The 14,388-nt window shown below is 40.7% G+C and overlaps 1 protein-coding gene across 2 annotated transcripts in view; it reads right to left on the minus strand.

The window, feature by feature from the left end:
• Positions 1-14,388, minus strand: part of plpp1a (phospholipid phosphatase 1a) — a 106,431-nt gene that overhangs the window by 34,193 nt on the left and 57,850 nt on the right. For both annotated transcript variants that reach the window (XM_073064438.1, XM_073064440.1), the window contains exon 3: positions 10,755-11,035. In XM_073064438.1, the coding sequence (XP_072920539.1) occupies positions 10,755-11,035 (281 nt within the window). The remainder of the gene's footprint in view (positions 1-10,754; positions 11,036-14,388) is intronic.

Consider the following 14,388-nt stretch of genomic DNA (forward strand, 5'->3'; position numbering starts at 1 on the left):
GGTGCTATGAGTGAAAGTTGTAATAGATATTATGCATACATTTACATATTTTTATAAATCTTTGCTTCCAACACACAGCTTTGGCAAGCTGAGATACAAACTGGAAACTTAGGTGCTGTTTTTGTGTTTAACGGTGATTTGTTTCCATTAGCTGTGTGCGCTGGGAGGTTAAATCAAAATGTCTGTATTACAAGGTATTTACATTGGATTGCTATTAAGAGTAGCATTAGCACCAGATTTCATGAAACTGGCAGTGTCTGATCACTTTGAAGAAAGGCAAATTAGGAATGGTATTCAAAGGGAGCTGCTACAGTGTCTGTTGGTGAGTAGCAAACTGTACACAGTCTGCTTTCTCTTCGTCCAACTTCTCATCTCCACTTCTGCAACTATACAGGCACCTTCTCAAAAGTAGAAGTAGCTGGAGAAGCCACAGAACTTTCAGATCATTTGCCATCAGTCAGTCGCACCAAGCCATTGGCAATGAGGTGGAATTAAAAGGACCACAGAAAATTATTAGTCCATTGAAATGTTAACAATAACATTCCCTCTCGTGTGCTAGTCATTATTTCCATTGAACCAATGCCCATTCTGCAGTCAGAATATATATTGCCCAGTCTTATTTTCTAAAATATATTTTCTTATTTGGCAAAGATAGATAAAAGCTTGAGTCTGCTCAGGGTTTGACTTCAGGACATAAGCATGCAACTAACAACTCATCAAAAGAACACAGATGAGTTGGCAAGTCTTAGTTGAAAGAGAACATAGCTCTAAGGCTCAATTATAAAAGGACAAGCCAGGGACTGCTGTTGTAGCTAACTTCTGCAATCTGGTGTGGGTAGGAGATGAGAGCTAAGGGATTAAAGTACCATTAGTCATAGCAAATTTTAAGGTCAAACTCCATAAATCAGGTAACACAAATGTCTAAAACTCTTAACTTCAAGAATTCTACTTAAAACTAAGATCTAGTTTTCTTCCAGGTCTTGTGGGGAAACAATTTAATAGAATAAAAACTCAATTAGTAGAAGTAATGACTGGTGAACAAGGGTGAATGTTTCATGTCAGTAATTTAGCATTGATTTTCTTGGTCTTTTAACTTTTATTTTCCCCTCCACTGCCACCACTATGGTGTAACTGACTTACAAACTATGAATTGAAAGCTCTGTGGCTTTTCTTGGCAATTTCCCCCTTTGAAAAGGCAGATCAGGTATAGTTTGTTACCACTGTAAAAGACACTGTAACAGCATCCTTTCAGTACCATTCTCAGTGTGCCTTGCTTTCTAAAAATTACTATACATTTCAATTTTCATGAAATCCAACACTAGTGTTATTCCTAATAAGACATAGGAGCAGAATTATGCTATTTCTCCCATCGAATCTACTCCCCAATGAGTCATCATGGCTGGTTTATCATCCCTCTCAACCCCACTCTCCTGTTGTCTCCAACACTGAAGCCCCTACTAATCAAGAACCTATCAACCTCCACTTTAAAAATACCTAGTGATTTGCTTCCATAGCCATCTGTGGCAATGAATTCCACAGATTCACTACCCTCTGGCTAAAGATTTTTTTCCTATCTCTGTTCTAAAAGGACATCCTTCTATTCAGAGGCTTTGCTCCAGGACTCACCCACTATAGGAAACATCCTCTCCAATTTATCTAGTCCTTTCAATATCTCTTAATAAGACCTCCCCCCTCATTCTTCTAAACTCCAGCAAGTACAAGCCCAGAGCCATCAAATGCTCCTCATGTTAGCTCTCATGTTAGCCTAACTCCAGTGGCTGAAATGATGTTGGAGTCTATTGTTAAGGATGAGGTTTCAGGGTATTTGGAGGCACATGATAAAACAGGCCAAAATCAGCATGGTCTTCTAAAACGGATTATAGTTGGGATTTAGTTCTGTTGGGATTTTTTTGAGGAAATTAATAGACAGGATAGACAAAGAAGTCAGTGGGTGTTATTTATTTGGACTTTCAGGTCTTTGACATGGTGCCACACATGAGGATGCTTAACAAAATAAGAGGGCATGGTATTTCTGGAAAGGTACAAGCATGGATAGAGGATTGACTGACTGGCAGGAGACGAAGAGTGGGAATAAAGGGGGCCTTTCTGGTTGGTAACCAGTAACTAGGAGTCAGCGTTGGAACTGCTTCTTTTCACATTGTATGTCCATGATTTGAATGAAGGAACTGATGGCTTTGTGGTCAAGTTTGTGGATGATATGAAAATAGGTAGAAGGGTAAGTAGCATTGAGGAAGCAGGATGTCTGCAGAAGGACTTAAGACAGATTGAGGTACAGACAAAGAAGTGGCAGAAGGAATAAAGGTGTGGGCTATTTTGTGAATGGGGAGAAAATCCAAAAATCAGAGGTGCAGAGGGACTTGGGAATCCTCACACAGGATTCCCTAAAGGTTAACTTGCAGGTTGAAAGTTCAAAGTAAATTGATTGAGAACCTGAGAGCAAGATTGTTGTATTGAAAGGGAAATGAGAAATTGTGTTTTGTGTTTTTACCGAGTTTGAGTCGATGGTAAGGAAGGCAAATGAAATGTTAGCATTTATTTTGAAAGGGCTAGAATATGAAAACATGCATGTAATGCTGAGGCTTTATGAGGCATTGGTCAGACTGCACAGAGTATTGTTAACAGTTCTGGGCCCTTTATCTAAGAAAAGATGTGCTGGCATTGGAGAGGGTCCAGAGGAGGTTCACAAGAATGATCCCAGGAATGAAAGGGTTAACATATGAGGAACATTTGATAGCTCTGGGCCTTTTCTCAATGGAGTTCAGAAGAATGAGGAAGCATCTCATTGCAATCTATCAAATATTGAAAGGTCTGGATAAAATGGACGTGGAGAGGATGTTTCCCATAGTGGTGGAGTCCAAGATCAGAGGACACACTCTCAGAATAGAGGGGCATCCATTTAGAACAGAGATGAGGAAAAATTTCTTTAGCCAGAGTGTGGTGAATCTGTAAAATTCATTGCTCCAGTCCACTGCATAGACCAAGTCATTGGGTATATTTAAGGCAGAGGATGATAGGTTCTTGATTAATCAGGGTGCCAAAGGTTATGGGAAGAAGACAGGAGAACGGGGTTGAGAGGGATAATTAATCAGCCATGATGGAATGGCAGAGCAGACTCAATGAGCTAAGTGGCTAATTCTGCTCCTAGGTCTTATGGTCTAATCTGCTAGGTCCTTCTGCAGACTCCCTGCTTCCTCAGCACTATCTGCCCCTCCACCTATCTTTGTATTGTCCATGAACTTGGTCACAGTTCTGTCATCCATATCACTGAGATATAATGTGAAAAGGAGCAGTCTCAATGCTAATACCCAAGGAACACCATTAGTCACTGGCAGCCAACCAGATAAAGTTCCCTTTATTCCCACTCTGTTTCCTGCCATCAGCCAATCTTTGATCCATGCAAGTACTATAATATCATGGGCTCTAACTTGTTTACCAGCTTCATAAGTGGTACCTCATCAGATGCCTTCTGAAAATCCAAGTGAACAATATTCACTGACAGTCCTTTGTCTATCTGCCTGTTATTTACTTCAAGGATTCCAACATCTTACCAACCACTGAATTCAGGTCAACTGGCCCATAATTTCCTATCTTTTGCCTCCCTTGCTTCTTAAAGAGTGGAAAGACATTTGCAATTTTCTAGTCCTCTGGAACTATTACAGAATCTAGTGATTATTGAAAGATCACTACTAATGCCTCCACAATCTCTTCAGCTGCCTCTTTCGGAACTCTGGGATGTGGTCCATCTGGTCCAGGTGACTTATCTACCTGCAGACCTTTCAGCTTCCTAAGTATCTTCACTCACTTCTGTCCCGACACTCTCAACTTTCTCGTAACTGTGCTTTTTTCTACAGTCAAGACTGACACAAAATACTTATTGAGTTTGTCCATTTCTTTGTCCCCTATTACTACCTCTCCAGTGTAATTTTTCTTATTGCTTTTTTCAGTAGACTACTGTTGGTATTTAAAAACTTTCCAATCAATCCTCGCTTACCACTAATTTTTGCTTTTATGCTGTCTTTAACTTTCCTCGTCTGAGTTGCCTCATCCTCGCTTTAAAATACTTCTTCTTTCAGATGAATCTATCCCTTGCCTTCCACATTGCTCCCAGAAACTCCAGCCACTGTTGTTCTACCATCCCTGATGGTTTTCCCTTCCAATCTACTTTGACCAGGCTCTCTCTCATGCCTCTGTAGTTCCTTTTACTCCCCTTTAATACTGATACATCTTATTTTAGCTTCTCCTTTTCAAACTGTAGGGTGAATTCTATCATATTATGATCACTGTCACCTAAGGGTTCCATTACCTTAAGCTCTCTAATCAAATCTGGTTCATTACCCAACACCCAATCCAGAATTGCCTTTCCCCTTGTGGGCTCAACCACAAGCTGCTCTAAAAAGCTATCCTGAAGGGTTTCTACAAATTCCTTTACTTGGGATCTAGCACCACCTGATTTTCCCAAACATCCTAAGTATCAAAATCCCCCATGAATATCGTAGCATTGCCCTTTTATATGCCTTTTCTATCTCCCTTTGTAATTTGTTCTCCACATTCTGCCCACTGTTCAGAGGCCCACATAGAATTCAGATAACAATCCAATGTAAATATCTTGTAATGTTGATATTATGAATTTGGTCTTCCAGCACATAATTAACGGAAGGAAATCACTATGAAATATAAAAACTGCACCTAAATTTTCAGTTTGCTCCTCAGTTAGCCAAAGACATGTGCTGGGAGCAAGAACTTATATTTAAAAAAACTACAGAATAGCAAGCACAATCTTGGTAACAATTTTCACCCATAGCACTTAGAATCTGCAGTAACATTTTATAAAATGCCAAGTAGGAAACTGGAACCAATGACAGTATTTGAATCAGCTTCAATCAAAGGAATGTAGTATCCAGCTCTTGATATTTAAAATAAAATTAACTCAATGTGTTTTGGAATTGGATTCCTATTTCATCTTTTTTCTAGCACTGGTTTGAAAATTTCCGATTTTTAAGACTTCTGCTATGACCTTTTTAAATTGCATTTGATCAGGTTCTTTCTGCCTTACAGTGTTTCATACTATATATTTACAAAATAGAAATGTGGCTGTTGGTTTCAGCTATTAATGCTTTTCTTTCAAATAAGTATTACTAACTGGAAACACAGTAATGCATCACAGTCAATTCTATTTATTACAATAAGAATGTGTCCACTAATATTCTACTAAACTCTTCAGAAATGAAAGCCCAAACTGAGGTGGCAGCAATCATACGCAGTCCTGTAGATTTCGAATACCCGGTAAGTGGTTTAACCTGCATCTGGTGCCTCAAAAGTTCTGGACTGGCAGTACTTGCCCTATCACTACAAAGTCCTCCAAACCAATTACAGGATAAACAAACCATTGACATTGTTCTCTCCTAAGTCAACAAAAGGTTCTAATTACATTTATGCACGCATTACTCTCAGACAGCTGACTCCCAAGATATGCTCTAGCTCTATCACAGCACAAGATACTTGGAGGCTTTAAAAGAATGCTTTCAGGATATTCTCAAAGTCTCCTTGGTATAGTCTTCACTGATCCATGGAAATTTCTGGCTAGTGATCAAACAAATTCAGAAGGAGCATCAGAGATGGAATTCAGAATTTGTTCTTCACTCGACGGGATCACACAGGGCCCTGGTGTGATTGGCAGAAGCAGAGCACCACCTGACAAGCTCTGCAGCCAACCAGGGCAGAGCTTGTCAGGTTCTTCAGGTTCTGCCACCTTCTCCTCCTGCTTCACTGGCTACCCCCAAGTTGGGGTGGAAACAAAGTCGTCCTTAACCCCCAAAGGATCGCTTGAGAAGTATGGAAAATGTTAACTATTTTATTTTCAATTTTTAAAAATGCTATGGAATCAAGTCATCCTGAATTCCTAACAAAACAAATACCTTGTAATGGAAAATTAATGTTCCTTTGAAACAGAGAACTAGGAGATTTTACTGTAATGACTACTTAACACAGCCAACTATTAACTTTGTAGGCAGTGGACCAGTCTGTTGTAAACACCCTGACCACCCTTTCCTTTCATTGATAGACATTGCTCATTTTGGCCATGTTTTTTGAAAGGCAAAACAAAATCTCGGGCTTGGGATATTTTTTTAAAAATTGCCATGATATGTCTCCATACAGCTTCAACAAAGTCAGACAGAACTTCTAGGGATATAGTTGAAGATGGTTTTCAAATATCCAATGCTCCTGCTTGTTTTGTGTAAAATGAGTTTCGAGTTTGAAAGGACTTCCCCCCAACCCCATGGAAAAGGATTATCATCAATTCAATGTGTACATGCACTTTATCATAAATGCTAGGGCTAAGACTGATGAGATTTTCATCCAAGGTGTTTAACACTGGCAATATAGAGAATATTAACCAAAGCAAAAGAAATCATTTGTAACACTGGGAATATGCATTGCAGACTCTAATCTAATCACAAAGAAATCTAGCTGCCTTTCTACTCTGTTGCGGCAGACAAACCTGGAAAACATCAAGTAATTTAGACAGATTCAAACTCTTTCCATTGTGCTGGTGACTTCATTCTGGCTCAATGAGTTCCAATTCCACCAGTCTGACAAGCTAACTTTGTAGAGAACAGACGTTGCAATGACATCAAATTCCCTAATACCCGTAGTAAAAAAAACAGCTGTTGCTGGATTATAATGTTCAGAAGTAGGTTTGAGAAGGCTGTTATTTTATATTGCTTTTACTCAAAAGCTTGAATCATTCTCTCTTGTAGCTCAAGTGTGGGAAAGTTGCACATTTACTGTTGGGTCTTCAAATATGTGGTCATTGCTCATCACTGATGTCTGCTGGTGCATGTTTCCAACAGTATTTGTGGAAATGAATTAGGAATGGCAATTTCCCTATGCAATCTCTCCTTTCTCAGATAAAATTACTGAGGCTAGCACTTGGAACTAAAGGTTATATCCTTATCTCATACAGCTCATGATCTCCCAGCTGCATCAGACATGGATCCTTAAAGTATGCCACCCCACTCTATACTCTCTAAAATCTAATCTGCACCCAGTTTTCTTCTCAATCGTCAGCTACCCCTAATAAATTCTGCTCCACCACAAATCTCAGAAGCAGAACTTCACACTCAGTGATCTGCCAGTATACCTCACAAACCACAATCTCATGTCTTTCTCTCATTCTCCCCAAGATGTTTTAGTTCATCCTAAACACCAATCCAAAATGCCCTTCAAAGCAATTTCCAACTCAATCACCTGATCTCTGTGTGTTGCAATCCCAACTTCAGCTCCACAACCTGTCATTATAATCTCAGCTTCAACACACGGCCTCAGTCACAATACTTGCTGAACCAGCTCTCGACACCAGAACTTGCTGACTCACTCACTAATTGCCTACTTGTCCCACTTTCAGGCACCCCAGCCCAGCAAACTCTGACCTCAAGCTGCCTATTCCACAATGTGCCTTGCCTTTACAAAAGACATTCTCAGGTCTGTCACTCCAACCCAACACCCAATCACAAGCCTCCTTTCCTATTATATTTCTGCGTTATCAGTCCAACTAACTCCTCCTCCTCCACATCTTAACCCACTTCCTCCGTACTCGGTAGATCACAGCTTCACAATCCAAGGCTCCCCACACATCCACTGGTGGCTCACTCAATCCCTAGACCTGCTTATTGCCTCAATACATACCAAGACTCTTTCATCAACCACAGAAAGCAAGCTTTTTACTTTGTTAAAGGTATTAATTTACAGTGCAATCATCCAGCAAGTTGCAATGATTGCAGTTCATGCCACCTCTATTCAATGGAGTAAATTACTGATGATTTTGTCCGGCATCTTAACAATGGCATCTGCTGCGGCCCTACCCTGAGCCATTACTTGGATGCCACAGTTGTTCGAACATATTAAGGACTTGGGATGTATAGCAAAACATTACCTTCAGCAACTAACCAGCCACCAGTCTTCAGATCTGAACATGGACTGTAGATTCCACTTAAAATGCAGCTCTGGAAAATGACTTCCTAAGAGCCGCGAACCATAGTTAATTGGTATCTGTAGTGATCTAGGAATAATGGTGCATAGTTCCCTGAAGGAGGAATCTCATGTGGATAGGGTGGTGAAGAAAGCTTTTGGTATGCTGGCCTTTATAAATCAGAGCATTGAGTATAGGAGTTGGGATGTAATGTTAAAATTGGACAAGGCATTGGTGAGGCCAAATTTGGAGTATTGTGTACAGTTCTGGTCACCAAATTATAGGAAAGATGTCAACAAAATAGAGAGAGTACAGAGGAGATTTACTAGAATGTTACCTGGGTTTCAGCACCTAAGTTATTATCAAATGTTGAACAAGTTAGGTCTTTATTCTTTGGAGCATAGAAGCTTGAGGGGGGACTTGATAGAGGTATTTAAAATTATGAGGGGGATAGATAGAGTTGACGTGGATCGGCTTTTTCCATTGAGAGTAGGGGAGATTCAAACAAGAGGACATGAGTTGAGAGTTAGGGGGAAAAAGTTTAGGGGTAACACAAGGGGGAACTTCTTTACTCAGAGAGTAGTAGCTGTGTGGAACAAGCTTCCAGTAGAAGTGGTAGAGGCTGGTTCGATATTGTCATTTAAAGTAAAATTGGTTAGGTATATGGACAGGAAAGGAATGGAAGGTTATAGGCTGAGTGCAGGTCGGTGGGACTAGGTGAGAGTAAGCGTTCGGCATGGACTAGAAGGGCCGAGATGGCCTGTTTCCGTGCTGTAATTGTTATATGGTTATATTGTGTGGGTGCAAGGAAGGAGGTGTTAAAGTTAAATGTAATTCAAAGGAAGCATTGTAGATATATTGTAAATATAAAATTGTCCTTTGATCTTTAGCGTCTAAAATATCATGTAATATATGATATACATTACAAAAGGGTCTCTTCCAAAAGGGTCTCAATACAATGCCTGCTGTGTCTCATTTTGTCAAATAACAAGACTACTTTATGTCTCCCAGCTGTGTCTGTCCCGTGACTTTGTTCATGTAACAAAAACAGTGACAGCAGGTAAATTAACAGGCTACTTTAAATTACCTCCAGTATAATTGAGTGGGAGGAGGTCATGGCTATGGGACTGTCTCTGAACATAGCTGTGAGAGGGTAAGCTAGATTTGCAGTTTACAGGAAATATATGGGGAGGGAAAATAAAATTGTGGTAATGGATTCTGAGAACCAATTCAGATCTAAAAGAATGTCCTCTATGTTTAACAAAATATAAGACGTATTAATGCACAAAGAAAGCGATTCAATCCCAAAGATGAATGCACATATGATGAGAAAAATTTGAGGATGAAAGAGACATCCATTTCCCACAAAGACATCCAGTAATGTGATGACTTCCCTCACTATGAATCTATCCCACTCTGTAGCTCAGAGCAACTCATAGCCAACTACATTGGGGAAGAGTAAACTGTTGTACAGACATGTCAACTGTTTATATCCCTCCTCAGAAGCTATCTGATTTGCTGAGCTCCTCCGGCATTTTGTGTGCATTGCAGTGATCTATTGCCTTCTTTTTGACATTGGATGGTACATCAGGCATCAATTGGCTGGCAGTGCCAACTGGCAAAATGCCTTATTGCCAGCATCACCAATGAGTACCAAGATCTTGCCTGGCTGGTAGTGAAAGGGGCCCTCCCTGCGTGATCACTGGAACATCGTTCCTGTGTGGTTGAACATTACCCTGAACCCTCCCTGCCTTCAAGGTGACTTCATTGAAGACGACTGTATGGTGACTCCAGGGTACGGGGTCACAAGAAGCTTCAGAGGGTTTCAGACTCAGCTGGCTCCTTTATGGGCACAACCCTCCTTCCATCAAGGACATCTTCAAGACACCCACAAGAAGATGGTATCTATCATTAAGGACCCTCATCATCTGGACATGTCCTCTTTCTCATTACTACCTCTGGGGAGGTACAGGAATCGGAAACACCACATTCAATGATTCAGAAACAGCTTCTTCCATTTTGCCATCATTTCTGAATGGTCCATGAACCTGCTGTAACTACTTTGTTGTACCTTTTTGATTTGCATTATTTATTCCTGTAATTATAGTAATTTGTATGTCCTTGCTCTGTACTGCTGCTGCAAAACAACAAACTTCATGTCATACAAATCAGCGATAATAAACCTGACTGATTCTGAGGAGGATGCCGTCACCATCTCTATTACAGATTGTGGATTTGCTAAGAAGGTGTGGAGACGGACGCAAGGGTCCTTGTCACATTTCATCTGAGCAGCTAAGTAACAATGGACTCTCTGATCTATGGTCTATTTCCAAGAGCACACACAGAGATGGACACCTCATGCAGCTGGAAGATGAACAATTCAGTGAAAGTCTCCCCTTGGTCTGCCTGAAACTTGCTGGTCTTCCAGCAGAGAGAAATGTGCATAAGGGAATGCTGAAAGATGCACGGAAGCTCGGTGCTGCCAATGCAAAGTCTCTGTGGGGATGGGCCAGAGGGTTTTTTTCACTATTGGACATCGAGAGGTTGAGACTGAAGGGAAAGCCACTCAAGCAACAGAAGCTGTATTACTCTAGGAAGCACAAAATGCAACAACGTTATGTCAAATGACACAAAAAAGTAAGGAGCATCGCACGGTGTTTATTCCTTTGTATTTTTTTTTATTATCAATAAAGCTTATTTAGAACTTCAAAAAAATGCATCAAAATAAAATTCTCTGGGACCTTGTACAATTCAGTTAACTTACCGTGCTTCACTGGCCAGCTCTTTGTCACCCTGGCACGTAAAGTCAGTTATGTACCCCGTAGAGCAGTTGAGTTTTTCCCAATCGGGTCGGCAAACATCGAGGAAGTGAGGCCGAAGACGCCCAATTGAATATTTGGCAATGTCGGTCAGAGACTGGCTTGCAGCAGCCCCAAATAAAAATGTCCCAATTGCCTTATATACGGTGGCTAAATAGGAGTTTCCAATAAAGGAGTCAGAACGTAATTGGTTCCAATGAACTGAGCATATCTCCCCCATGATTATCTGCAACAGAAGAAGGGTCAGGTGTCAATTCTCCACTAGGAATAACAGGCATGATATTCCTAAAGCAATTCACAAGAAGCTTAGTACAGATGCTTGCAAGAAAAAAAGCAGCGTCAGCAAAAGTAATTTTATAAGGTCATTTGTTTACAATTTTAAGTATCGTATTTTTTGACTATGGCTCTAGTCTTACTAAAGATCAGACAATCTTGATGAGTGGTGCTCATGTGTACAACATCCCTTCATTAATTAACCATGATTTTAATCTGTAATTTACACTTGCAGCAGTGAAATTACTTAATAGCAAACCATCATTATAAGGCATATTAACTCATATGATCTTAGATTAGATTAACTATAAACAAATTTATTTATCACATGTACATTGAAACATACAGTGCAATGCATCATTTGCGTAAACAGGCACCGCAAACTAAGAGTATACATGGTACATGCATCCTGGCACTAACAGTGTATTTACAATGTTTAGCAACCACAACAAAAGCCTCCCTCCCATACACTCAGTCCTCTAACCCCAGGATCGGCCGTCTCCAGGCCTCCAATGGACTCGCAGATACTGGGCTTTTAACTTCCCCGGTGGACTTGCAGACCCAGGACATCAGCCATTAGGCCTCGACTTCCGATCTACTTTCAGGCTTCAATCTTCAGTATCGTACCCAGAATCGTCAATGACATCAAAAGATGGAGGCTCCTTAATGAAGCTGCTGGTCATAACACCGAATTACCCTCGTATCCCATCCTCAAGACAAAACAACAAATCTCATGGCCTATCTCAGTGATAGTAAACCTGATTCTGATTCACTGTTAAAATCAGGGCTGCATATTATTAAATCCCTTTGAATCTTGCCTCTCTATGACATCAACTTCTGATCCACCAGCTCCAGAGAAGCATTCCCAGAACAAAACAGCCTGCAACCAGTTTTCAAAACAAGGGTTTCCAAGCCTGTACTGGTAGCTACTGAAGCAAATTTCCAGGAGCTACCAAAAGCCCATATAAACAACTTCAGCCAGTATATACATCCATTAAGCAAATGACAGATGTAACATTTACAACAGAAAGACAAATCACATCATGAATCCCAGGAGACCAGAATACGGGGGCAAAAAAAAAGAGTACAGTAGGCCATCTAATTGTTTTAATGAGCTCTGTATTCAGTTTTGACTGCAAGGAAGAGGAAAAATGTTGTGCCATATTAATTATTCTAATAGCACCTAATCTCTTCTGCCTACTTATGGTCCATATCCTTCCATTTTCTGCATATTCATGTGTCTATCTAAGAACATCTTAAATGACTCTGTGCTATCTGCCTCCCCCACCAGCCTTGACAACACACTTCCAGCATGCACCACTCATTGTAAAATAAACTTGCCCCCCATCTCCTTTGAACTTTCACAATCAAGTTAGTAAGAAGTGACCTGCCCTATACAAATTCATGGTGACTGTCTATAATTAGACCATGCTTTTGCAAATCTGTAAGAATCTGTAACCCAATCTATAAGAATCTTTCCTACTATCTTTCCTACTATTGACACTAGGTTCACCAGTCTATGATTTCCAGGCATATCCCTCCTTGAATAAAGGAACAACATTAGCTATTCACTCTGAGTCTTCTCGCTTGTGGCTGGAGGGGACAAGATCAAGACCTCAGCAATCTCATGTGATGACTCGCTCAATAACATAGGGTGTCTGACATCAGATCCCCAGGACTGAACCACCTTAATATTCTTCAAGAGAACCAACAACACCTCTTTCTTTATTTCAAATTATCACAGCATATTATCATGCTCCACACAGATCTTACTGTGCTCCATGTCTTTCTCCTTAGGAGTACCGATACAGACTACTTCAGGACTTTACCCACATCTCTGGCTCCAACCACATGCACCTTTTCTATCTATGAGTGGTCCTGGTTATCCTCTTGCTATAGATATATGCATAGAATTACTCTTTAATTCTATTTGTCAAGGACTTTTCCTGGTCTCTCCTAATTCCCTTCTTGTTTTTTCATGACTTCCTTATATTCCTCAAGTGCCCTATTTGATTTTACATTACGTATGCTTCCTTTTCCTTCTTGACTGAATTCCCAACCTTCTTCATCATCTGAGGTTCCCTTGCCTTGCTGTCCTTGTGCTTTCTACTTACTGGAATGGAGATGTCCTAAATACCAGTTGGCCTTTAACAACCTTCTTATGTCAGATGTGGACTTGCCCAAGTACTTGTTGCCAATTAACTCTCCCGAGCTCCTGTCTGATATTCTTGCAATTTGTCCTCCCTAAATCTAATCATTTCCTACTATTCTTTTCTTTATTCATAGCAATTTAAAATAATAAGGAGTTGTAGTCACTGTTTCCCACTGTAGAGTCATTGTAGAGATGTTCCCCCAGTGAAAGGTCAGTCACCTGGCCAGGTTCATTTCCTAATACAGGTTCTGGTATAGACATTCCTCTAGCTGGATTATCCACATACTTTCCTGGATGCACCTAACCAATTCTACCCTGCCTTATCCTCTTGCATTAAAGAGGTCCCACACTATATTGTGGAAGTTGTAGTCAATCACACTAATAAACCTATTGTTCTTGCTCCTTTCCCTAATCTGCCTGCTTATCTGTTACTCAATGTCTAGGTGGTTATTGGGGGTTCTATAGTATAATCCAACCACAGTAATTGCACCTTTCTTATTTTCAAATCCTATTCATGTAGATTCAGTGAATCAGCCTCCATTATGTCCTTTCTGACTGCAGCTGCTTCCCCTCCTTTGCACAAAAGAGGACAAATTATGCAAATGGCAAAAAAAGAGCAAAATGCCCAGAATATAAAACATGAAACCACAAAGTAACTGAAAGAGTCTAGGTATGTTCACTAGGTGAGGTTCAGGTCTATTTAGAGCTGTGTCAATTGTTGACTGCAGGCTGCAGAGCCAGTCCGCCCTGGTCATAACTGCATAAAATAACAATAAAAAAGGGCATAATCAGAAATCATAAACATCATGACATGATTACAGAGTCCAAGCTACAAACTTCGCCAATTAAACCGAGTCTAAGACTAAAGATTCTGGCACCATCCCTGAGCAAGAGGGAAAGAGGGACTGGTCAGACACCGGCACCTTCCTGCAACAGCAGTGAGTGAGAGGGAGAGAGAGACTGGTCAAACACAGGCGGACAACACTGAACACCTGCTCGCCTTCCACTCCTGAACTCTCAGATTTCAATTTTGCTCGACGCCTCAGTCAGCGAGGTCAGAGAGAAATGTAGTTGATCACAGGCCCGTGCCCCGTCTCCAGGCTTCTTGGCCTCCAGGCTGTGTACTTCACACGAAACCTCACTGAACTCTCTTG

This window comes from Hemitrygon akajei, chromosome 13, assembly GCF_048418815.1.
Source record: "Hemitrygon akajei chromosome 13, sHemAka1.3, whole genome shotgun sequence".
Classification (NCBI taxonomy): Eukaryota; Metazoa; Chordata; class Chondrichthyes; order Myliobatiformes; family Dasyatidae; genus Hemitrygon; species Hemitrygon akajei.